We start from the raw sequence: 24,204 nt of genomic DNA, 5'->3' as shown, positions 1-24,204 counted from the left end.
TGCCTTCCAGAATTTAGGTTGCTCTTTTGTGTACCCTATCTAAGTCAATGTATCTGAACAGTGTGATTGGACTAGGAATACAGATCAACTGAACTTCCTTAACCAAACTGAGGGAAGTATCAGGTGTAGACAAATATGAAATGATTTTACTTACAGATGAAAATGAATTTTGAGAATTTGTTTAAATTTTGTATTCACTGAACGTTAAAAGACCTCAAAGCACTAGTGGCCTTCGGTTTTTAAAATTGCAGAAAAAGTGAACGGTCATGATACACATTCAAATTCATTTCTGAATAGAAAAATGAAAGTACTTCAGTTAACTGCGAATGTAGAATATTTGGCAGTGTTAGAAAGTGGTGACAATTTAAAAAAAAGGCTATCATTATCCCATATGGGCCAGGAAAATACTATCGTGCCACCTTTATCTAAGCCGCTTCATGAAGCAACCAATCAGAATCTATATATGGTGAGATAATATTTCAAGATGGCGTGAATATCGACTGAAACTAATAGCTATTGCTTGCTGAGTTCCTGCCATGAAGGAGGGAAGGTCGGTTGATTTCCATTTTTTACAAACATAAATTTCATAAACTTACACGTTTTTATTTTTGTTAATCCCGTAGATGCGAACAAACAAAAACAATTTTTGTTTATATTCCAATTTATTTATATAGTTTGACATATCATATTGCTCTAAGTAGGGTGTTATAATCAATCTGATAAAATGATATGTCACTTTATTTACAGCTTTTAGAAACTTGATCCACTTATTTGTGGCAGAACAACTTTTAATGCAAGCATCACATTTTCAATACCTTCTTCCAATTTCTGAATAGCTTGAATCGATACTGCATGACCTGTTTTGCACCACGTGGCGAAATGTTCACAATTATTTAGCAGTAAATTAAATGGACCCCAACTACCTGGATTATCAACCAGCTTTATGGCATTCGCCACTACGACATCATCTTCTAGGCATTTGCCGGGAGGGTAGTTGATCCTTACAATAGTTCTATTGCCTCTATTATTGAATTGCATTAAATCAACAAACGATAATACTGCATTTTCTTTGTCGGCACCTCCAAAGTCAGCTACACCTTTTTTAGATCCTAGAAATATTCCATGGTGGTAATATTGTATCCCAGCGTGATCACCACGTACAGCTAAATGGTCTCCTTTTTTAAGTCTCCTGTAAAAGATAGAATTCCATTTAAGAATCGACGCTTAGTATATGTTAATAAACTCATCATAGATACCAGGATATAAACTTTGTATGTACGCCAGACGCGCGTTTCGTCTTCAAAAGACTCATCATTGGCGCCCGAATATAATAAAGTTTTTGTGTACGTCAAATCAGAGACTTTTGCTAAAAAAGCAAACACTTTTAACAAAATCTGTAATGGCAGTGGTTTTTCGTCCGGCTAGCCGATCAAATAGTCAAAAATGTCTATTCATCTAAATAGCATTTTTACGGCTTTTCGCTATTTGTCCGGCCAATAATATAATGATGAAGGTATAACATCGTTATTTGAAAGAGATAAATAAAGATAAATAAATCATGAGAAGTTTTTAAAATATATTGTCTCACATCGTTTTATTAAAAAGAACTCAGTCTAATAAAAATAAAATATGCATTTGATTCAGATTTATTTTTATTCTAAGAATTTGGGGAGGGGGTGCAAACATGATTCTCTCTTTTGTTGTTCTGACTATCATCGGAATTTCCTGTAAAAATACTCAGTAAAAGTCGGGCCAATGATTATTGGCTTCATTAGACATTTATGACACCCCAAAAGATCTCGAATTTATTGTTTCTGTGACGTTTGGTTAAAGTTAGGTCCTCACATGATGATGAAATAAAAAGAAAGTCAAAATTTTTTTTTTTAATTTCTTTTGGTCAGGAAAACCAGATAAGATTAAAAGAAAAGTTATGATAAAGTTATTTGAAAATAGGGGGAGGGGTGAAAATGCCAGATATAAGATGTTTTTATTATTCACTAAAGATGACTTGGATAAATAAACTTTAAGACCCCTTGAATATACACCAAAGAAAAACACTGTTAATAGATCAATACAACAGATTAGGAGTAGACAAAATATGGTCGATGACCCCTGATGGTATGCAAAAGATGTCTTCAATTAAATAATTTTTAGAAAGATATTTTACTAAACTGGAATAAACACTGTCACTAATGGCACTGCTGGAATGATCATGAAACAATCCATATGACAAAACAAGAGTTTGAAAATAAATACTTAACTGTCTATGGCGTATATGCAAAATTTAGTCCTGTTATCTATGATGAGTTTATTTACCAGAGGTGGGAGAATCAGGAGTTTTCTTTGTAGGTAAATTACTTAACAAAAACAGTGACTTTTTTTTTTAGAAATTCTGCAGAAACTATAACCTTAGAATGAATGTGTTGGACTACCATTCCTTACTTCATATGATACCAATTGACTAGAAATATCTGATCACTACTTCAAAGAAAATTGTGGACATGGCTAACGATGAATTTGAATTTATAAAAAATCAAAAACAATCATTTCAATTCTTTTATAAAAGTTCTTTTCAATGAATACAGATCTTCCTACAAAATAAGAAGACACAATGCGTAAAGAACTAAGCACTCATATAGAAAATTGGGATTTCATTTTTAGCTTACCCATTTGTTGCACTAAAAACAACAAATTTAGTAAGATTGTTTATAGAACTCTCGCTACAAATGCATTATTGCAGAACTATAGGTTTAAAGAAACTAACGTTTGTAGTTTCTGTAATGAAACTATTGAACTTATAAGTCACCTTTACTGGGAATGTACCTAAATTAGAAATTTATGGCTAGAAATTGCAGCAATTCCTCAAGTGGAAATTAACATAACTTTTATTTTTAATGTGGATAATATTGTTCTTTGATCAGAGTCTTGTGATGTTTCCCTAAACTAATTCACTATTCTGGTTAAGTATTACGTTTATACCTGTCGCTTTAATACTTCTTACCGACTCTTATAGGTGCGATAGCTATGATTAACAATGCCTACCAAATATATCTACCTCCTTTTAGAGATCCCCTAAAGCAAGAGAGAAATTTGATAGTAAATGGGAATTAAAACTTAGTTCACATGTCAGGAGTGATCTTTCTATGTTGTACTCACTTAATGCTTTATACTAATTCATGTATAATTAATAATATGTTGATGCACACCACAACTGGACAGTGGTTTGTGTGCTTCATAACAGTGCTATCTATGATGTTTATTGATATTGTTTTATATATATTGATATACTTGTTTTTGTTTGATTGTTAATGAATAGTCATGTTTGACCCTTATCTATTTATATTTTTAATGATCTCTGGTGGCCTCTCCTGGTACTTCTAATGTTCAACATCATTGTATAAACAGTGATGCATGTGGCTAGAGGAGACTGCTGATGTCATCATTAACCTTATCAGCATATTCAAATATTCTTACCCAGATTGATAACTGGTGAGTTTGATCGAGTAGATAATTGTAATATATATACTATACAATTAGCATATCTAACTTTATAATTCTATACTGTTATTGAAAAATTCAATATTAATAAATGTATTATGAATTATTTTTGTACTTATGTGTCACAATGCTTGGTGTTTTTTTTTCAGATAAAATAAAAATAAATTACAAAATAATAAATCTCTTACTTGTATGATAGTCGTATCAAATTCAATTATATTGACAACGATGCGTGAACAAAACAAACAGACATGATTTATTTCTACAGTTTCATTTTCTGACAGATTGATAACGGTGATTGAAATACATGAAATGTATTAGGTCTTTCCACTTTTTCGTGAAAATATTGGTTTTTTTCTGATTATCATTTATTTTTTTTTCTTCGCCGGAATTGTTTACCTATAAAACAAATAATTTAACTTGTAAATGCTATGATTTTATGATAATTAAGTACTTGATATTGAAAACAATATCTATGCTTGGAAGTTATACAAAAATCTGATGTTAACAGTAATCTCTGTAACATTTTAAGTGAATTTATATTTCAGACTGGTATCTGCATATAGTAAATATGGCTTTCTTTGAACACTTCTGGTATATATATTAGCTATATTGTGTCAGATATATGGTTACAGATGAAACTGTTGTGACAAGAATTCTAAATTGACAATTTCAGGCAGATAATGTGAACTTTAATTGACAAATAGGCAGACAGTAAGATGTGAACTTGAGACAGAGGCAGAATTGGATACTTTAAAACCAGGTTTAATCCACAATTTTCTACATTTGAAAATGTCTGTACCAAGTCAGGAATATGACAGTTCTTGTCCATTCGTTTTTGATGTGTTTTGTTATTTGATTTTGCCATGTGATTATTGACTTTCCGAATTGATTTTCCTCTAAGTTCAGTATTTTTCTGATTTTACATTTAATATAATCTTTTATGTTGTAATGGGTGCAATCAATAGTTTTTTTCGTGACGTCATTACGTAACAGGGCATGAAATATTGGACCGATCATATAGAAGTCAAGTATTCATAGTTATATAGATATCTATACATCAACGGAAAGATAATTCCATGAATTTTTCAAATAAATAAAAATATATCCAACATTATTGGGTTGAAAATGCATATTGGTACAAGTTATAAGCTGCAAATGAGGCATTTACCCCGTAAAAAACCTGGGCACATATTTCAGTTTTCCAATAAAAGAGGGACGAAAGATACCAAAGGGACAGTCAAACTCATAAATCTAAAACAAACTGACAACGCCATGGCTAAAAATAAAAAAGACAAACAGAAAAACAATAGTACACACGACACAACATAGAAAACTAAAGAATAAACAACACGAGCCCCACCAAAAACTAGGGGTGATCTCAGGTGCTCCGGAAGGGTAACCAGATCCTGCTCCACATGTGGCACCCGTCGTGTTGCTTAAGTGATTACAAATCCGGTAAATAGTCTAATTCGGTAGGTCAATAAGATGCATTTCGAAGAGCTTGTCCGGCTGATTTTAGATAATGAAGTTTCAGGGTACGCTTTCCTGCTCCGAGAGGCGCTATCTTACCTGACAAATAAAAGTGCTTTTCGCAACAGGTGAAAATCAGCTGTTTATGGAGTTGTCTCCCATATAGTAGGAAGTCACAAAAACATTTTTATTTTTGAAAATCTTTACAAAAGTGGCATTTTAATTGAACTTCATTATATATTTTTCACATTGAACATAAAAAACAATCAAATTTTCCATTCAGTGGTGGTATATAAATAGCAGGGTATTCCATCAGTATGTAAATCTCACTGGGGAAATACCCCTAGTTTTTTTATACGAAACTGTTTATAGCACCCAATGATTGACTACTAAACATTACATTCATAGTATTCTGGTATGCTTTCAATATGTAATCAAAACAGTTTTAAACAGGTTCTACCCATTTTATATCAGTAAATATGCAAATAGGGAAAGCTGGCAATAATAAAAGTCTTGTTTTCAAATTCTTTTAAAAATTGAAACAGGGGAGGGGGTAAAAAAAGTACAGTAAAAAAAACTAGAGTATACGCAGTGATTTCTTTGAGGCTATAATTCTGATAAATGAGTAATAATGTGAGAAAAACTGATTTTAGAGAGATTTCTATTTGAACAAATGTTTGTATAGGCTGCACTTTGTAAATATAGCTGTTTCTCAAACAACGCCTCTTTGGTGGAGATCTATAATATTCATAGAAAATTAATTTTGTTTACATACTGGTTCCAAGTTATGCTCTCTGTGTTGCATCTCACAGAGCCATAACTTGGGAATGTAACCAGTAAATATACATGAGATCTGTGGCAACCTTTCATTCGAGGTAGGGGTAGTTAAGAAAATTAGTGTTAGTTTAAACTCTGAAAAGTTCAGGGCATACAAACGTTGAAAATATGCAGCACAGCCCTATATTTTGACCTTTGAACAAAAATGTAATGCATATGAATTTCCAATTTATGTTACCAAAGTGTTTGTAATATCCCCAGAATGTTTTGATTAATTTTGATCGAAGCTATTTTGAGACTCCATGTGAGAATTATTCCCCCTTATGCATTTGATTAAAGTAGCATGTATATCTTACTGGTTTACCAGTAGTGATAGAGACTAAGGGTCTTTTAATGGGAGGTCCTTGATCTAAAAGAATTAAAGAAAATAAGGTCAAAGGTCAAGGTCATATTCTAAATTTTGATTCTGGCGTATTTTCACTTCTTTTGAAAGATATAGTTTTACTAAATTGGATGTTACGACATGTCGTAACACATACATTTTGACGGAAATGGTACGTCAATATTAAATTAGAGTTGTCTCTCCCCTTATATTTAATATCACGCTTATGATTATATAGCTCTTTTACAAGATATAATAATAGGATCTTTTGATTTGAGGTCCTTAGTTTATGACTTTGAAATTGAAGTCAAGGTCACAGGTTAACGTGCCGTTCTAAATCTTGAAATTTGCCATAATTTGATGTGTGTACATGATAAAACTATGGAATTTTGTGCATTAAAAGTTATCAAAGGTACCAGGGTTATATTTTAATACGACAGACGCGCGTTTCGTCTACATAAGACTCATCAGTGATGCTCATATCAAAAAAGTTATAAAGCCAAACAAATACAAAGTTGAACAGCTGTGAGGACCTAAAATTCCTAAAAGTTGTGCCAAATACGTCTAAGGTAATCTATTCCTGGGAAAAGAAAGTCCTTAGTTTTTTTGAAAATTTTAAAGTTTTGTTGACAGGAAATTTATTCAAATGACCTTATAATTGATGTTCATCTCTACACCGAAGTGCTGACTACTGGGCTTGCGATATCCTCGGGACGAAACGTCCCCCAGCAGTGGCATCGACCCAGTTTTGTAAATAGTTATCAAATGTACCAGGATTATATTTTAATATAAAATTTTACAAGTCAATTGACCTAGAACAAACCAACCGGTAGATGTCGTGTGTCAACCTTAAATAGATCGTTTTGTACAAGTTTTTTTTTGTACTTAGAATATAGAACACTATATTGTTGGAATCAGTGTCAAGTTAAATATCAAATGATAACAGAAATTATGCAAACCGGAGGTAACAAGTTATCTCTCTTATTTCAAACAAAAAAATGTCATGATATTCACATTATCGCTTACAAGACAAAAAAAGATAATTTATAACAACGTAGGCACACGTATGGTGCTACAAATGGATAACAATTATACATTAACAATTACATAATCATACAGATCATCACGAAATCTTGGTTTCCGATGTTTAATGTTGTGCTTTTCATGGACCACTTGCATTGTTCACAGAACCGCCAATGTTTTACAACAATATTACTCTCAACCAAGTCCACAATTTTATTAACCTGAAAAGTCCAACCTTGTCTCTTTCTGGATGGCCATCTTCAAATCTTACTTAAGAGACGATTTTAATGAAATCTACAGAGTAAGCGGACACACGATTGTCTTTGTATTGTCTTGGTTGAAGTCCATTCCATATATCCCTGTGTTTCTATATTCAAGTGTGTTTTTCCTGCACCCAAAACAATTGTTAATGCTTCAATCTGCAATGGCGAGATTTGGCTACAGTTTTAAAGACCCAAATTCTTCTTCCGTAGAGGAATATAGGCTAGAATATAGTTGAAAAAAAAACACTATGGTTCACGCCACCGGCTGGAATGTCATCGATCCCTGTCGTCTTCCCTTTTTGTCGAAGTGATCAGGTCATGTTATACTTTTAATGTCGCGTTTGATTCAGATACGTCTCTTTCAGTGTTGACGTTATCAATATATTGTAGGTAGTTGAGCCATATTGTCAGATGAAAACAGAGTTTTAAAGAAATTTTCAATCAATCAAGAACGGCTGTTTAATCTGTTTAAACAATGCTTTTATCATCAACAATTGCACTCGGGATGCTTTTCATGCGTTCGTTATGTATTCACACTTTACCTATTGATCGCCAAAAGTCACGTTGATGTGATGTGTATCGTTTATCTTCATGTTTCTGAATTTCTTCTTGCTGGTATCGACTTTAAAGATTCCGACTAAGACTGTCAAACGCTTTCCTTACTGCGCAAAATCCCTCTTTTAGAGGACGCTTCAATGTAGTTGATCCTTTATGCTTAAGACACATTTGGCAAAACTTTTAGGAATTTTTGTTCTCAATGCTCTTCAACTTCGTACCTTATTTGGCCTTTTTAACTTTTTGGATTCGAGCGTCACTGATGAGTCTTTTGTAGACGAAACGCGCGTCTGGCGTATATACTAAATTTAGTCCTGGTATCTATGATGAGTTTATTTCTAAGCCTCCCACGCTTGATCTCATTGTCGTCTTAAGGTTTCATTCGAATACGGCTTGTATAAAGACTTTTCGGTTTCATATTCCTGTTTTAATGATTAGTACTTGATAACCTGTTATTCATTTCCTAATATTATTCGATTAATAATTTGCATATTGGCTCTCAATAATGGCGACTTCAGTATGTAAACTAAAGAGATTAATACGGCCGATCTCACTTTGAATACAGCTAATACTTACAATGTACACTGCCCTTTCCCGGATCTTGATACCTTTATCTTTAACGGGAAACTTAATACCAAAATTTATGATAAAAGTGATGATTTTTCATTTCCTATGGTTGATTATTTATTTTTAGATGGTGACGTTCTCTTGTCACCACCTAATGGTGTTTATATGTCCCAACTTGTTCGATTCGCTCGTGTATGTAACAACGTTTGATTTCAACTGAATTACTGAAAAAAAACTTTAACATCAGGGTTTTCGATATCACAATCCAGTCCAAACATTAACTTAATTTCATCATTGGTACAACGATATCATTCGTGAATATAAATCAACATGCAGGCATCTTATACGTTCAGGTTATTCACATATAATATATTATGGTAATATTCTTTACAAAGCACAAAAATGTCGGCATTCACCTCAAAAGATAACCAAACCTTAAACAGACTTATTAGGAAAGGATTTAGTTACGATATTGTTGCCAAGTCATTCAGGATTGCATATTTTGGTACTAATATTGATTTACTCATTGGTGTCTTTTCATCAGAAATAAAAGCATTTCTTCTAAAATCAGTTGTTGACATGATACAGATTCCTGTCATATATTTCCTGATGGTATGATACTATACCTCTAGCTGTAGGGATTGTATTTGATTTTCATATGACGAAGATATGATCTTTTAATCAGTTTAAAACTGGCATGTCAGTAACTGCGAGTAGTTCTTTGTTAATTTATGTATCATAGGCTGATCCAGGGGGACCTGGGCCCCTTTTCGTGGGAAATATTTGGTGGATTATATGGGAATCACTGATGCGTTACTGAGCGCCCCCCACTAGGTCAGCACCGAGTTCCCCTTACAAAAAGTTCTGGATCCGCTACTGACCCCGCCGCATGTTTCCACTTTTTTGAGGTAAGAAATATTGTATTTATAAAAAAAGAAGATATGGTATGATTGCCAATGAGACAGCTCTCCACACGAATCCAAACATGACACAGAATTTTTTTTTTTTTTTTTTTTTTTTAAAGGTAAATCATGTTTTATTGATAGTTTTTCACATTTGTTAGTGGATACATCAAATACCGGTACTTTATCCCGGCCTTGTTAACCGTTAGTAGTATATAGTAAATTTTATTAGTACTTGTTAGTTTAATTTGTCTGTAAAACATACATTTATAAATTATAATATAATCCAACTAATTGCTAGTCAATAACAAATAGAAAAAATTACAATATACAGTCAATTACAAATAGAAAAAAATACAATATAAGCATATATAATTGCAAATCATTCACATTTATAATAACGTAATTTTGTTCCGTATTTGACCTTTACTTTTACATTCTCATTATTGGATACAGTCTACCTGACACATATTGCTCGGTTAGAAAAATCGTGCAAGGTCTTAGTGTGATCAAATAATCGTAACCTGACATGATTGAAGGATAATACAGTTCACCTTTCGCTTTTGGATTATTATCATAAGGTAAGATATTATATGTTTATTATTATCGAAATATGAATTTATTGTCTTTCCCCATAATATGTACCTTATTGTGTTTTGATTTAAAGTTATAGAATAGGTGTAATTTATTGGTTTTTCTTTACGGCCGCTGAGGTGTCAATTTTAATTTTGCATTTATAGTATTTCATTTTAAAGATACTTGAGTAAATATTTTGTAGGTTATGTTTCGAAACTATATATGAGTATTATGTTTACGTATTTTATAATCTAACAGTTTAAATTTTTCTGATTATTATTATTATTAGGTATTTCCACATTTCTGTGGAAAGACCTGTTTAAATTGTTCTGACTATTAGATCTTTCATTTTTCGGTAGAAAAACCTTTTGCTTTTGTTCTGATTATCATTTTAAGGTCTTTCTACTTTTCCGTGGGACAATAAACTATTGCTTTAGTTCTGATGAATTTTTTTCATGTATTTTTTTTCTTCTGTTTAATTTTTTTCCTCCGATGTGTTGTTGTTTCCAAATATGTCGCGTTAACTTTTGTGGAAAGACCCATTCTATTTGTTTTGATTATTATCCTTATTATTATAATTTTCTTCATTCTCCAAACTTTTTTTGCGTAATTTTTGTTTTGTTTTGTAAAAGGTCGCTTAGATATTTCTTTTATAGTATCATACAGTTTATGCGCTTTTTTATTTGTACCCTGATAAGCCAAACAATTTTCATTTCCGGTTCACTTTTTATCAAGTGTGTGAAAAAAAGGTATCGACACAACTCATTTTCTTAATTGTTCGCTGCATCCGACATATTTGGTTAATTTGGATCGAAGCGATTTAATATTATCTTATAGGAGTTATCTACCTTTACCAAAAACATCTGTCGGTATGGAGTTTTTTTCGGAAGCCTTTTTGCACTTTTTTCATGAAAAAGTTACCGGAATCCGGAATCCATATACTTTGTAAATTTGAATAAATAAACTGATCATTAAAGACAAGAAGTGACTTTTGATGAACCTGATCTCCTGGTTTACAGGCAAAAGTAAATAGAAACTATATATTTATGGAATCAGTGTGAAGGAAGCTATCATATGAGACCAGAAGTGACACTTTCTTCACCCTGAACTAGTAATAAATTTTGTTTAGGGGCCAGCTGAGTACCACCATTTTCTCGCAGCGTTGAAGACTCATTGGTGGCTTTCGGCTGTTGTATGCTCTTTGGTCAGGTTGTTGTATCTTTTACATATTCCCCATTTCCATTCTCAATGTTAATTGTCTATGCAGTCTGAACATTCTTCGTAATTTGCATCGAATTTTCAATATCATCTCATCGGTATTTAGATTATCTTATGGAATATATGACATTTTATATTTCAGACGTTGATCGAAAGCATGATCTAATTTCTCGCTATGTTAAGCATTATACACAGGCATACGTAAAACACAGTATAGTAAAGAATGATCCGGCATTTTCTCCGGGACGATCACAATTTAAATTTTAGCGATTAAATCCGTTATTAACATAATTTTAAAATCCGTAACGGAATCGATATTTTCTTAAGGCACACAAATAAAACCCACTACGGATCAAACAGATCCAGAAATTAATCATTAAAACTGCCATTTATATATAATTAGTTTGGTGAAATTTACATTACACAGAAATTTATAAAAAACATCTCCTTGAGGAAAAATGTCACGACGCATTAGGTACAGATTTTGTAATAAAATATCCACCATATTATAAAAGCTATTAAATTTATCGTTAAACATTTACTTTGGGTAACCAACCGTTAACAAATTTTTTGAACAAAGAAATCGCGACTGCCTTTGTCAAACTATAACCTAAATAACATCAGCAAGGAAAGATTTTTATAGGTATTTCATTTCAATATAAAGACACCAATTATTTGAAATTTTATCCGAATGAATGTTATTATCCTATAAAACTTCAATAAAACTGATATTAAATAATATTGCCTGTTGTGTGATGCGTTTCATATTTGTTTTTCGATAATTTGTGTACATAAAATTAGGCCGTTATTTTTCTAGTTAGGATTGTTTTCCATTTGTCATTTCGGGGCCTTTATATTTGGAAATGCGTTATGGGCTTTGCTCATTCATTGTTAATCGTTAATCTTTAATTTGTGTGTCATTTGGTCTTTTGTGGAGAGTTGTTTCATTAGCAATTTTACCACATTTCGCTTCAAAAATTAGTGCGAACAAGAGATTTTAGAATTTAAATTAAAAAAAAAATTGCAAATTTTTGAGGCGAAGCTTGAAAAGTAAAGGCGGGCGATTATATTTTTTTGAAAAATAAAAAAAAATCATAGGACAATATAAATCAAAAGAAGATTGCATAAAACTCGATCTACCATTTGTGTGTTGATATTTCTTGACTTTATCAACTGCCAAATGCATTTTCCCTGTTCAACATGACATGTAATGCACTTTTTTAATTGCAGCATATTTATGACTTCTAGTATTAGGAGCATCATTTGAAATGAATGTGGGGTGTATGGTTTTTAGTTTGAGCTAGAACTTTTATCACTTTTATCAATTTTATTTAGTTTTTCAATCAAATTATATTTTTTCAATATTTATCTATAAAAGGTATGGGGGAAATCTAGATTCAGAATATTTTTTGTTGTCTACTGCTTGACTAGAATATGTTTTGATCAAATTTGGGAACAGAAAATTTCTAGAAAAAAATATCCCCCTGTTTTCACCCTTTTAAAGTCAAGTGGTTGTTCCATTTCCATGCTTACTATTACTATTAGCCTTTGAGGCATAACATATTGAACTGAATAATTGAACAATAATTTCAACAGCTATAATTGATATCCATTGAATTGCCATATGATAGCTGTATTTCCCCCTTTACATGACATGATCTATAACTAGCAACACGGTGGGTGTCTTGCAAAAGCAGGAAATTGCTCATCATTCCAGAACACCTGTGCCCACCCTCCGTTTTTGTGGGTGTTAGAGCTATTCTTTGGTTTGTGTAAATTCTACTTTTTTGTGTTATATATTGGTTGTTTATATTATGTATCTGTCGTTTTGGTGTTCTCATTTTTGTTCTTTATCTTTTTTGGCATTTTGTATATAAATATCATAAGATATGGTAAGAGTGCCAATTATGCAGTATTCCATCCAAGTCATTATTTGATGACAATAAATACATGTCAAATTACAGCTTTCATTCAACACAAAGTTTTGGAATCATTTTTCTTTCAACAAGAAAACACGAATTTAAAAAAAATAAATTTAGATTTTTTCATAAACTATTTTATAAAAAGCAAGGATTTGTACAAAAACCCTTGATATAAAGCAACTTTGTAATTGACATTTAAGCAATAATTTTCAAATAGTTGTTATGAAAATCGAAATCTTTATTATTGTGAAGCCTAGCTGGTCGAGTGGTCTAGCGCGTCGGACATAGTGCAAGGCGATTTGGTGCCACGATATCTCAGTAGAATGAGTTCAAAATCCGGCGAGGGAAGAACAAAAAAATTGCGAAAGCAAATTTACAGATCTAACATTGTCGGGCTGATATTTAAACGAATTATATATACAGATGTATTTTCAGCCTTGTATCACAATCACTGCTGTTGTAGAGTCGACACTGGTTCAAACATACTTATGATATAATTATTTATTTGACTGTATATAACATTGATTTGTAGGATTTTTTACATAGATAGTTTAGCTGATATGTAAAAAATAACATCTCCATGCCTTATATAGTACGACGCAATATTAAAACTAACATGTAAGGTTACAACCTCACACCAAGCACAATGTATAAAGGGCCCCACAAATGACATATGTAAAACCATTCAAACGGGATAACCAACGATCCAATCTATATTAAAAACGAGAAACGAGAAACACTTATAAACCACATCAACAAACGACAACTTTTAAACATCAGATGCCTGACTTAGGACAGGTGCAAACAAACTGCGGGTTAAAACGTTTTAAAAGGTACCAACATTTGCCCTTATCTGAAACAATAGTGTTACATCACAACATAAAACAACACACTATTAAATATCAATTGTTTTGGCTTAACTCATAAAAATATAGTTATATGTTAAGTATTGTTCAGACTACAGTCGAATAATACCAAGTAAATGTCAGACCAATTCAAACTGGTCTAGTAAAAGAAGTATATCTGAGTTCAGGTATAGCCATTTCAGACTTTTACTGGTTTGTACTGTAAGTCACGAAAGGGGTACAGAGGAAGTTAATTACCAGGTTAATCGAAATTTACTTGCATCTAATGACATATTGTATTTGATCCCCCTCTCCTGGAAAAGTGAAACCGGGGTCAAAATATCATATAGAAAATTGACCCGGGGTCAATACTGCAAGGTATTTTTACCCCGAGATCATTTTACCAATATGGTTTTTGAAAGAGGGGCAAAAGATACCAGAAGAACAGTCAAACTCATCTTTTCATTAGTACATATCAACCCTGGACGCAAAGACCTAGGCGGAAGGATCCATTACCCTGGAGTTGGAGCACCGAATACAGTGATCGTGTTGTTGTCTCTTTGACACCTTCCCCATTTCCATTCTCAATTTTATACAGCAAAGTGCAGTACATACCGATATTCTGTTATTTCTTCCATATCAAATGTCAAATCGTCCGATAGTCCAGCAGAAGCCATCTTGGTATCACCTGGTAAAGTGGTTACGTCGTCCTTATCTTGCAACGTTGACTCTAACCACTGAACCAGAATTCCGTTATAGATAATGCATATTTTAAGGTTTTTCTTGTCGTAGAACACACCGAGGGGTGTCAGGATTGATCAAATGAAAGACCGACCGGAGGGAGGTCTTTCTTTGAATAATTCTGACACCCCGAGGTATGTTCTACAAGAAAAACCTTAAAATATGCATTATCTGACTTATATACCGTCAAAAAATTATTAATTTTATAAAGATTTGTAAAATTAAGTATCCTATTTTACCGACAACACTAAAGTGGAATATTCCTTTCTAATGCGTTCAGGTTTTAATACGCCCTGCAGCTGGGAAATAAAACTCACTAAATAATTTAGATATAAACCTTTTAAAAATTATTATCCATACACAATAAAAATATTACTGTAACTGCATGAAGTAAGACACATATGTATTGTTACCATCCAATAACGGTGTATGACAAATACAAGACACATTGTAAGTAATTTATTGTACCACTTAGCTTATGGAAAAGGGGGAGGGGGTATATTTTTTTCCTTCTATTTGTTATGTTATTTCTAAAAGTGGTTATTGTTTTAACAATTTTACTTGAATCGAATGAAAAATTCAGAAAGATTGTCTTTTGAATAGCAATACATTTTATTAAAAGATAATCAGGATATAATTATTTACCCTCCGCACCCGACCCTTTCGTGAGTTACGTTAATGTTATTCAATAGACTATAAGACTATCTTATTAGTTGATCATTTGATAGAGTAAAAGGGATACATACATTTTAAAAAGTTAAGAACTGACACGAAGACGAATATAAATACATGTAGGTCACAGTATGATTTCCTATTCAGTGTGTATCGTTCTGAACATGCATGAAATACTTGCCACTGGAAGTTAAACAAGCAACCAAAAATCAATCAACCTATTCAGTTTGACTCAATAAGATTTTCAAAATCTTACACACCAATATGTTTAATCTTGATTTATTTTATGAAAGTCTACATTAAAAATCATCTGACATATATGATAATGTTTCTTTATTGTAGCGATAAATTAACAAAACTTAACGTTATTTGTTTCTAAAATTAAAATGCGGAACTACAATGACGATTTCCTTTACACCTATCATCAATTGAACTTTGAAAAATAAATTTCCAAATCGGCAACAATAAACTATTAGACGAATATAGTTTGGAGGTAAATCATAGATTGCATGTTTATCAAGGAAAATAATGACCTCACACAGGTCATTATTTTATGCCTTTGAGCATATTTCATTGAAACATGGTATGTTCGGGTTGATTCTGAAAAAGAATGACCTGTCGTTCTGAAAGAAAATAACTCCATATAGGTATATAATACCTGTTATAGCCCGACCTCGACCCGGATACATAACACTAGGTAAGTGCAGGATTTTTCTACATTAAGAAAACAAAATACTGTGTTAAATTTATCTTTATTTGTATGGATTTTTTTTAAAGATATTTTTTTTAAAGAATTGTACGTAAGCTATAAATAATTTTTGGAAAAGAATATTTTAATTTGTAAATACATGTATATTGTGATGTATGAATACTAATTTATCTCACAAATTCCAACACGGTTGTAATTTAATGAGACGATTCAGACAATTCAGTGTCAATTACAATATGAAAGTAATCTCTTTTCTGAAAACAAAAAACTAGCCGGAATTTAGCTTATCAGGTTCAAAATGGGTTTGAATCAGTAACGACAAAATATGCAAACAAACAAATATCTACTGACGAAATGACTTTGACAACAGGCACTGAAGAAAATGACGAAATGTCCACTGTAACAACGAAAGGATACAATAAAGAGAGAGGAATTGCATCGATAACAGATACGAATGATAATCATGAAACGTCTACTGTAACAACGAAAGGATATAATAAAGAGGAAGATGGTAATGTAATCATTTCTAAGATATAGTTAAGTTAATATAAGGTAGAAGCAATATACGGAAATATCAGTTTTTTTTAATGTAGACTTCTCCATAGCAAACAAATACAGCAAATAAAGTATGTATTCAATATATATGATATAAACAAAACAATATATACACCAATCTGAATCTGAAGTGTCAGAAAAAGTGTGAGAGAAAAAAACTATTTTCTGTAAAACCTGTCGTGAAACTTAATCATGAGTATTTTGTTTTGGCCTATGTATATGCGACCTTAATAATCAAAGAAAACGAAAGAAAGATATACCACTTATTGTTCTTACTGCCTTGATAGTTAAATTACAATAATACAGACAGCATGGCTTTCTGTGATATTTAAGTTGAAATGAATAGTCTGCAATTTCTTATTTTACAGATCAGAGTACAAACATTTATATCTACATAGGATCAGGTGCAGGAGGAGTGCTTGTTATTATAGCTATTCTGTTGATTATACTTTGTAGAAGGTAATTGCATCTTTCATTACTTCATGATATGTTTATATTTGCATTAAATCACAATAATATTTATGTCACGCAAATGGACGTACTGTGTTTTTTGTAATCCTTTAATCAATCAAAGAAAAATAGGGTCGCTCCTTAATATACCGATGGGTCACAGAATGTACGAGTAGGTTTAGAAATAACAAATTCATTTGTTTCTGGTAACCTGAAGACAGTAAATAGTTATCAAAGGTACGAGGATTATAATTTAGTACGTCAGACGCGCGTTTCTTATACATTAGACTCATCAGTGACGCTCATATCAAAATAGTTTTAAAGCCAAACGAATATAAGTAAAAGAGCAGTGAGGATCAAAAATTCACTAAAGTTGTGCCAAATACTGCTTAGATAAAACGTAAAAGAATCTGTCAACTAGAAATTGTATCGACAGTAAATCCCATTTTCCAAATATGTTTTTTTAGTTTTTAATGATCTGCAAGCTCACGGTTATTTATAAAGCATACGTTAACTTACAATGAACATTCCCGTCAAATTAACAGAGAGATTGATGGGAAGTAACCATCTAACATGTGTGGTACAAAGCAAAGGTCATGATAATGATTATAACGTTATCATGTTTGTCCAGCCTATGCATTTAATATTCCAAACTGTACGTTTAGCATTCATTAATAAGCACTTATCGAAGACCGTATGGTGATTTCTTCCAGGATAATATCAGATATTGTGTTCCAAGTGTCATCATATTTGATTTTTCTTATTTCGTAACTACAGTCTCGTTCCCCTGTCTTTAATGTGATCTTCCGAATTAGACTGATTATCGGGTTTGTACTAACATGAGCAATAATTAGTGCCATGTACGGAGCGGTATCTGCTTACCCGTCCGGAGCATACCCTCTGTTATCATTTGCTTCTATTTAAAATAGTGATAGGATTTGAATATTTGGTTTAGATTATGGTCTAACTTTTTATTCTAAATCAACGAAAGTTTGATATTCTTGTTAATCATAGAGCAACATATTTTATATTATTTTTGTTAATTTGAAATATCACATTAACAGTAAACTGATAAAACTTCATGACCAGAAAAATCATGCAGAAAATGTTATTTTGATGAAAAAACTAAGATCAAATCTCCGAAAATAGGAAACCGGAACATTTATTTAATGTGATCATATTTCAAACATTACAAAAAGAATTCAAAAGGACACTGACATACTATCCTATAAAAAATCATTATTGTTAGTTGATAACTCAGATATTATCATCAAATCTTCGAAAACCGTTGAAATTCGTTGAAATTGTTTTAATGTCTCATGTTGATAATATGAAAGTGGTGTAATAGCTCAATATTAAAACATACTGTAAACCAAATTGGAAATAACTTGATTTATCTGATATACAAAGTATAAAAAGCACCTCACTAAAAGATTAAAGAGACGCAGAATCTTTGTCAGAGAGTACTCGTCAAAGCCTTTAATTTAATGCACTTTAACGGGAATATCAACGTCCATTTGTAAAGCTGATTTGTAAATTACCTCTTTGATTTTTGATACTCTTTATTTCTCTTGTTGTTTTATTTATCATTAATGACATTATAATTTTATTTGAAATTGAAGGAAAAGATTAAAGAAGAAAACAAAAACAGAAAAACATACTACGCATGACAGCAATGATCCTGATTCTGATAATGGTGAATTAAAGGATAACATTTTATACATTTCCTCCGATCAACAAGATAGTATTGAGGATGGTTATTACCATATGGTAGATTTAGAAAAGAAACCAGTCGTCAACCTTGTTGTATCAGACAACCAAACACAACATATATCTACCTTTGACAATAGTAATAATGAGTATGCCGTTGTAGATAAAGGGAGACAATCTGACAGTGATAAACATGCTTCTACTTTGGAGGTGAAGAACAGCATCGAAAAAAACATGGAAATGTCTGGTACACATGTAGATCAAACATATGCAGTGGTCGATAAAACAAATAGGGGAAAAACGGATGAATGAAGACCTAACAAAATGTGCACTTTTTGATTAAAGATTTCTGACAGGAGTTTGTTTTAAAACCGGGAAAAAACGTTTTCTAACAATTATGTGTCAAAATGTAACCACAAACGATAACTGAAACGAAATGCATATAAACATTGTTAGGTCCCATTGCGGTGTGTTTAATAAAGCCATACTGATTATTAGCTACTCTATATCAACAGTTCTTGGTTTGTGTATACTTCCCACTAACACCATACACCATTACACCATACACCATACACCATTACACCATACACCTTGTACCATTACACCATACACGTTACACCTTTGCACCATACACCTTACACACTGCACCATACACAATTCCCCATTCTATATACACGATCCGAAAATACCCAAAATGCAATTAAATTTCAAATATTAAGATTATATTTATTGTTTATGTTTACAATCCGAAAAATTAAAATAAAAAGAACTTCGTTTTCAACCAATGAAATGTTGTACACCGTTCATTCACACCATTCCCGATCACACGTTACACAATCACACCATTCTTCATATATATACACCATTACACCATTCCCCTTACACCATACACCTTACACCATTGCAACATATGCCATACACCATTCCACCATACACGGGTTTTTTTTGGAAGTTTACACCATCTAACGGCTGTATTAAAAATTATACAACAATATGATGCATGGCTTTGTCATATTTCAGATAATTTAATAGGTTTACTAGTCTTTGTATAGATTTTTTAATGAGACATGTTCATATCGTTTAATTTTTATCATGGATATTTAAGTTAGAAAGTTACCTTATTTATCAGCTTGAGATAATGAAAACAGAAAAAATATTTTTTATAGGTTTTTAATAATATCAAGGAATTTATAAAACACAGTAATGAAATTTGGAGAATATCTGACATTTTATGATTAATGTGCAATTGATATCAAAAGTCAAATTGTTTTTTTATACATTTTCAATTTTCTAGTATTTACTCAAAATATAAGAAAAGAACTAATAAACGATACCAGGCTTTTACTTTGGTACGCTAGAAGCGTGTTTGGTCTACATCAGTGACGCTTGGATAAAAAGGTTTACGTTCGACTAAAATACAAAGTTCAAAAGCAGCCAGGACATAATTTAGAAATTTAAACAAGATATAAAATCTGCTTTTGAAGGGCGATTGCAAAATTCCATTAATTTATATATCAATTTGAATTCATTAGAAATACTGAATAAGAACAACAAGAATTTGCAAGATGGTATGAGCCTTAGTCGTACAAATTAAATGTACAGGTAGACATTGCCTAGTAAAGTAGCTGTGCAGGTGCATGTAATCTTTCCAAAATCTATTATATGTTGTATTTAATTTTCATGATTTTCTGATATATGATATTTTCAAAAAAACAATTCCTTTTGTGTTAATCAATGAGAAAGCAGAAATTATAGTCATAAAATAATATTGTATGTAGTATGCTACATTTGTAATAAATGTTTGCTTTGGTATCTTCCGGCTCCTTTTTTAGCACTCAGTATGCGTTATAAATTATTTTTTCATCACATTAAAATAGCATATATACAACATACTCAAGAGAATATCTGATAAGTACAAGTCTTGTACATGTTTACATTTAATAAAACACAATTTGAACAACTTTGAAAGCAAAACAAGTATAGTAAAAGGAGGATATATGTACTTTAGTGTCATGAAATCTACAAGTGCTATATGCAAAAGATTATAAATCAATATGCCACACGCGCGTTTCGTCTATATAAGACGCATCAATGACGCTCATATCGAAACAGATAGAAAGCCAAACAAGTATAGAACTGAAGAGCAAAATTCCCAAAAGTTTTGCCAAATACGGGTAAGGTTATCGTATGTATCGATTAGTGGTATAAGAAAATCCTTAGTATTTTGAATAATTCATATTTTTACAAACAGTAAATTTATAAAATCGACTAATGATTGATATTCATTTGAACACCGATGTTCTGACTACTGGACTGGTAATACCCTCGGGGACGAAACGTCCACCAGCAGTGGCGTCGACCCAGTGTTGTAAATAATTATCAAAGGTACCAGGCTTATAATTTGATACGCCACACTCGCGTTTCGTCTACATAAGACACACCGGAGACGCTCAGATCAAAATGCTTAGAAAGCCAAACAAGTATAAATTTGAAGAGCATTGAGGACCCAAAATTCAAAAACGTTTTGCCAAATAGGGCTAAGGTAATCTATGCCTGGGATAAGAAAATCCTTAGTATTTCGAATAATTTATAACTTTGTAAACAATAAATTTATAACAAAAGACCATATGATTGATATTCATGTGAACACCGAAGTGCTGACTCCTGGGATTTTGATACTTCACAAAAGAGAAATTATCTCAAGAATAAGTACACCAAAACCTTTAAAAAACACGGAGACACTTTCTACGACCTCTACACAGCACGCGAAACAGACTATGTTAATGTAATAGAAAACAAAGGATATGGGTTATTTATCCAGCACTTTGTTTTGATACAAAGTCTTGTACAACTACTTGACAAAATGTATTGTTATAATACTTCAGAGGGATGAAAGAGCAGAATTTATATTTTCCCATGTGAAAGCATTGGTATTTATTTAAATTCCGATGTCTAGGGTTTTCACGGCAACTACCTTTATACAAACAATAAACAGTAAGATATCTGTTCATTTCGGTCTCTAGTTAGTGTTGGTCAAGTAAAATATCAGTGCTATTAACTAATTCATATAGTACTTTCAAAGAACTTTTCATTAAAGTTTGTTATAAAACGTACGAAAATATATGTACTTACTGGGATGAGATTATTGAAACTGGTAGTTTTCTCCTTGATAATATTTATGTACGTTTCAGCAATACAGCTTTTCGACATGGTGTTGGAATTCATATAGGCACCAATAGTGCACCTTTAATAACAGTCTAATTCGTGTACTGTTATGAATCAGAATTTATAACCAAACTCTGTAAAGAACCGCATAAGTTGCATTTAACTGATGAATTGATTTAATAAACAATACCAACCGTTATCTTCTTATGTCCGCTCTGCCCATGACTGTTTTGACATTTTGAATTTAACGTATTTATATATTACTGGTAATAGTAAGTGAAGTCGTTACCATAAACTACTTAAAGCATTTACCAAATTTTTCCATGGATATAACAACTTGAATTAGAAGTTTGGTTGTACATGTAGAAAACCTATTTTCAACAAGATATCACATTCTTATTTTACGAAGATGTTTTTTACCGAACCATGAATATATGATACGATCCAGGTAAACTTATCAGTCTTTTGAATACATTTGCAATCAATTAATATCAAACTGAATACTATCTTTATTTATATATCAACATTCATATACATGGCTATACACTCTGTCGATACCTGTATCTTGGCATTGCACAACGTTCTATTATTTTCTCTGGCGTCATTACACTAAATCTATTGGATGTTGGATATGTACCGATTGATCTTTCATTCTTAGAAGAGTGATTTTTTTTAAAGTTGGTATTGGATTTGCACTAGCTCAAAATTGCAAATTATTTACTCTTTCGTCTGTACTAGATAGGGAGGTATTAGTACCCTGCCACGTCCACTCTTTGTTTTTGTTGGATGTAGTTTTATTTGTATACAGCTTCTTAACCACTGAAGTTTCCCGTTTTTCCGTTTTCGCTTCGTTTTTCATTCCTTCCGTGTGCGTGTTTCATTCATTTCGTTTGCGTGTCATTTATTCCATTCATTTCGTTATTTTGTTTGAGTTCATTCTGTGTTCCACTCCGTTTATACTCGACATAGAATGATAACAAGCGTGTTGTTCGGTAAACGTGTGGAGTTAATCATTTCGTTTTTTTAACGTTTGCTGCGTGGGTGAACGATAATATTCTTCTTAAACGAAAGGTCATTTGATTCGTTTCACAGACACATTTGGTATTTTATAATCACGTCATCACATGTATTTCATCAACAAAATCAACAACCACCACAACCATCATACTAGTTTATCCATGTTAACAAATTGTGAACATATACACTATTTCAAGTTAGTGACAGAATTTACGTCTAACCACAATATAGTTATTGCTGTCCAAGTTACTCGTCTATCGTCAATTGTTTACAGTATTATTGTCCAAAAGAAAACTTGTCGTCTGTTCTTATTCAGCGAGTATTGGAAAGAAGACACCAAACAAAAACAACTTGACAATCATTTCGTCAGTTATTGATTAGGTACCTTGTATTGTAGAAGTTACTGGCGCAAGGGTCACACTTATAGCATGTGCATGATGTGTGGACAATCATAAATAAAATTATAATTGTTATGGGGACGGAGGATTTTACAGGATTGGACAATTTTCATTTGTTGCTCCAAATATTTAAAATCAGTCAATAACTTTTATTGGATTTTATACGAAGACCTGTATCCAACACCATTAAAGCAGTATACCGGTGATATCCCGTTAGTCCGACATCCCATTATTCCGACATCCCATTATTCCGACAGCCCATTATTCCAACAGTTCATTCTTCTGACAACGCATCTGTCATAAGTGTAAGTATAAGTAAAGACGATCTCCGTTCTCGATAATATTTATAGGTTTCATAACGAGTGAGAATTAGATATCGATTGATATCAACTTGAGTTATTTAATTTCAATAATAATAAACGAGCCTATGGCGAGTTTATTATTATTGAAATTAAATAACAAGAGTTGATATCAAGCGATATTTAATTCTCACAAGTTGTTAAACCTATTTCTCTTATGGCAAAAAGTTGTATGTGCGTGGCCTATTTGTTGCGAGCTGTGTTCCTACGGCCGTTTTTCTTTGCAATGCGTACTGATCTGTATATTGTTCCATTGACTCCCAGATATATCTTTTTTTTATATTTTTATAGGTTTCATAACGAGTGCACGGGTTCCTTTCTTTATTTCTTCGTCCATGATAAGATTTATATTAGATAATGCAGACGATAAAGCAGACGAAAATCGCGAAAACCGGAAGTAAACAATCAGTTGTCAAGAAAAGAAGTA

General features: G+C 32.1%; 2 protein-coding genes across 3 annotated transcripts; one reads left to right on the top strand and one right to left on the bottom strand.

The window, feature by feature from the left end:
- Window positions 1-663: 663 nt before the first annotated feature.
- On the bottom strand, window positions 664-14,772 carry LOC139493171 (uncharacterized). Its single transcript, XM_071281355.1, has 2 exons — window positions 14,617-14,772; window positions 664-1,189 (listed from the first exon to the last, which is right to left on the bottom strand). The coding sequence occupies exons 1-2, from the start codon at window positions 14,676-14,678 to the stop codon at window positions 751-753; spliced, it is 501 nt and encodes a 166-aa protein (XP_071137456.1). The 5' UTR covers window positions 14,679-14,772; the 3' UTR covers window positions 664-750.
- Window positions 9,902-20,578, top strand: LOC139493170 (uncharacterized). Of its 2 annotated transcripts, none has more exons than XM_071281354.1 (4): window positions 9,902-10,021; window positions 16,494-16,634; window positions 17,047-17,137; window positions 18,751-20,578. In XM_071281354.1, the coding sequence occupies exons 2-4, from the start codon at window positions 16,514-16,516 to the stop codon at window positions 19,148-19,150; spliced, it is 612 nt and encodes a 203-aa protein (XP_071137455.1). In that variant the 5' UTR covers window positions 9,902-10,021; window positions 16,494-16,513; the 3' UTR covers window positions 19,151-20,578. The 2 variants fall into 2 exon arrangements, with proteins under 2 accessions (XP_071137455.1, XP_071137454.1); XM_071281353.1 differs by lacking the exon at window positions 9,902-10,021 and adding an exon at window positions 13,312-15,192.
- Window positions 20,579-24,204: the final 3,626 nt, after the last annotated feature.

The sequence above is a fragment of the Mytilus edulis genome, chromosome 10, assembly GCF_963676685.1.
Source record: "Mytilus edulis chromosome 10, xbMytEdul2.2, whole genome shotgun sequence".
Classification (NCBI taxonomy): Eukaryota; Metazoa; Mollusca; class Bivalvia; order Mytilida; family Mytilidae; genus Mytilus; species Mytilus edulis.
Note: the sequence above shows the minus strand (reverse complement) of the source record. Positions and strands in the feature narration are given on the sequence as shown.

Coding starts and splice junctions, on each gene's coding strand:
- LOC139493170 (XM_071281353.1), top strand. CDS start 15,144: ATGTATTGTTACCATCCAATAACGGTGTATGACAAATACAAGACACAT. Junction 15,193..16,493: donor TGACAAATACAAGACACATT/GTAAGTAATTTA, acceptor CTTTGACAACAG/GCACTGAAGAAAATGACGAA. Junction 16,635..17,046: donor ATATAATAAAGAGGAAGATG/GTAATGTAATCA, acceptor CTTATTTTACAG/ATCAGAGTACAAACATTTAT.
- LOC139493171 (XM_071281355.1), bottom strand. CDS start 14,678: ATGGCTTCTGCTGGACTATCGGACGATTTGACATTTGATATGGAAGAA. Junction 1,190..14,616: donor GAAGAAATAACAGAATATCG/GTATGTACTGCA, acceptor TATCTTTTACAG/GAGACTTAAAAAAGGAGACC.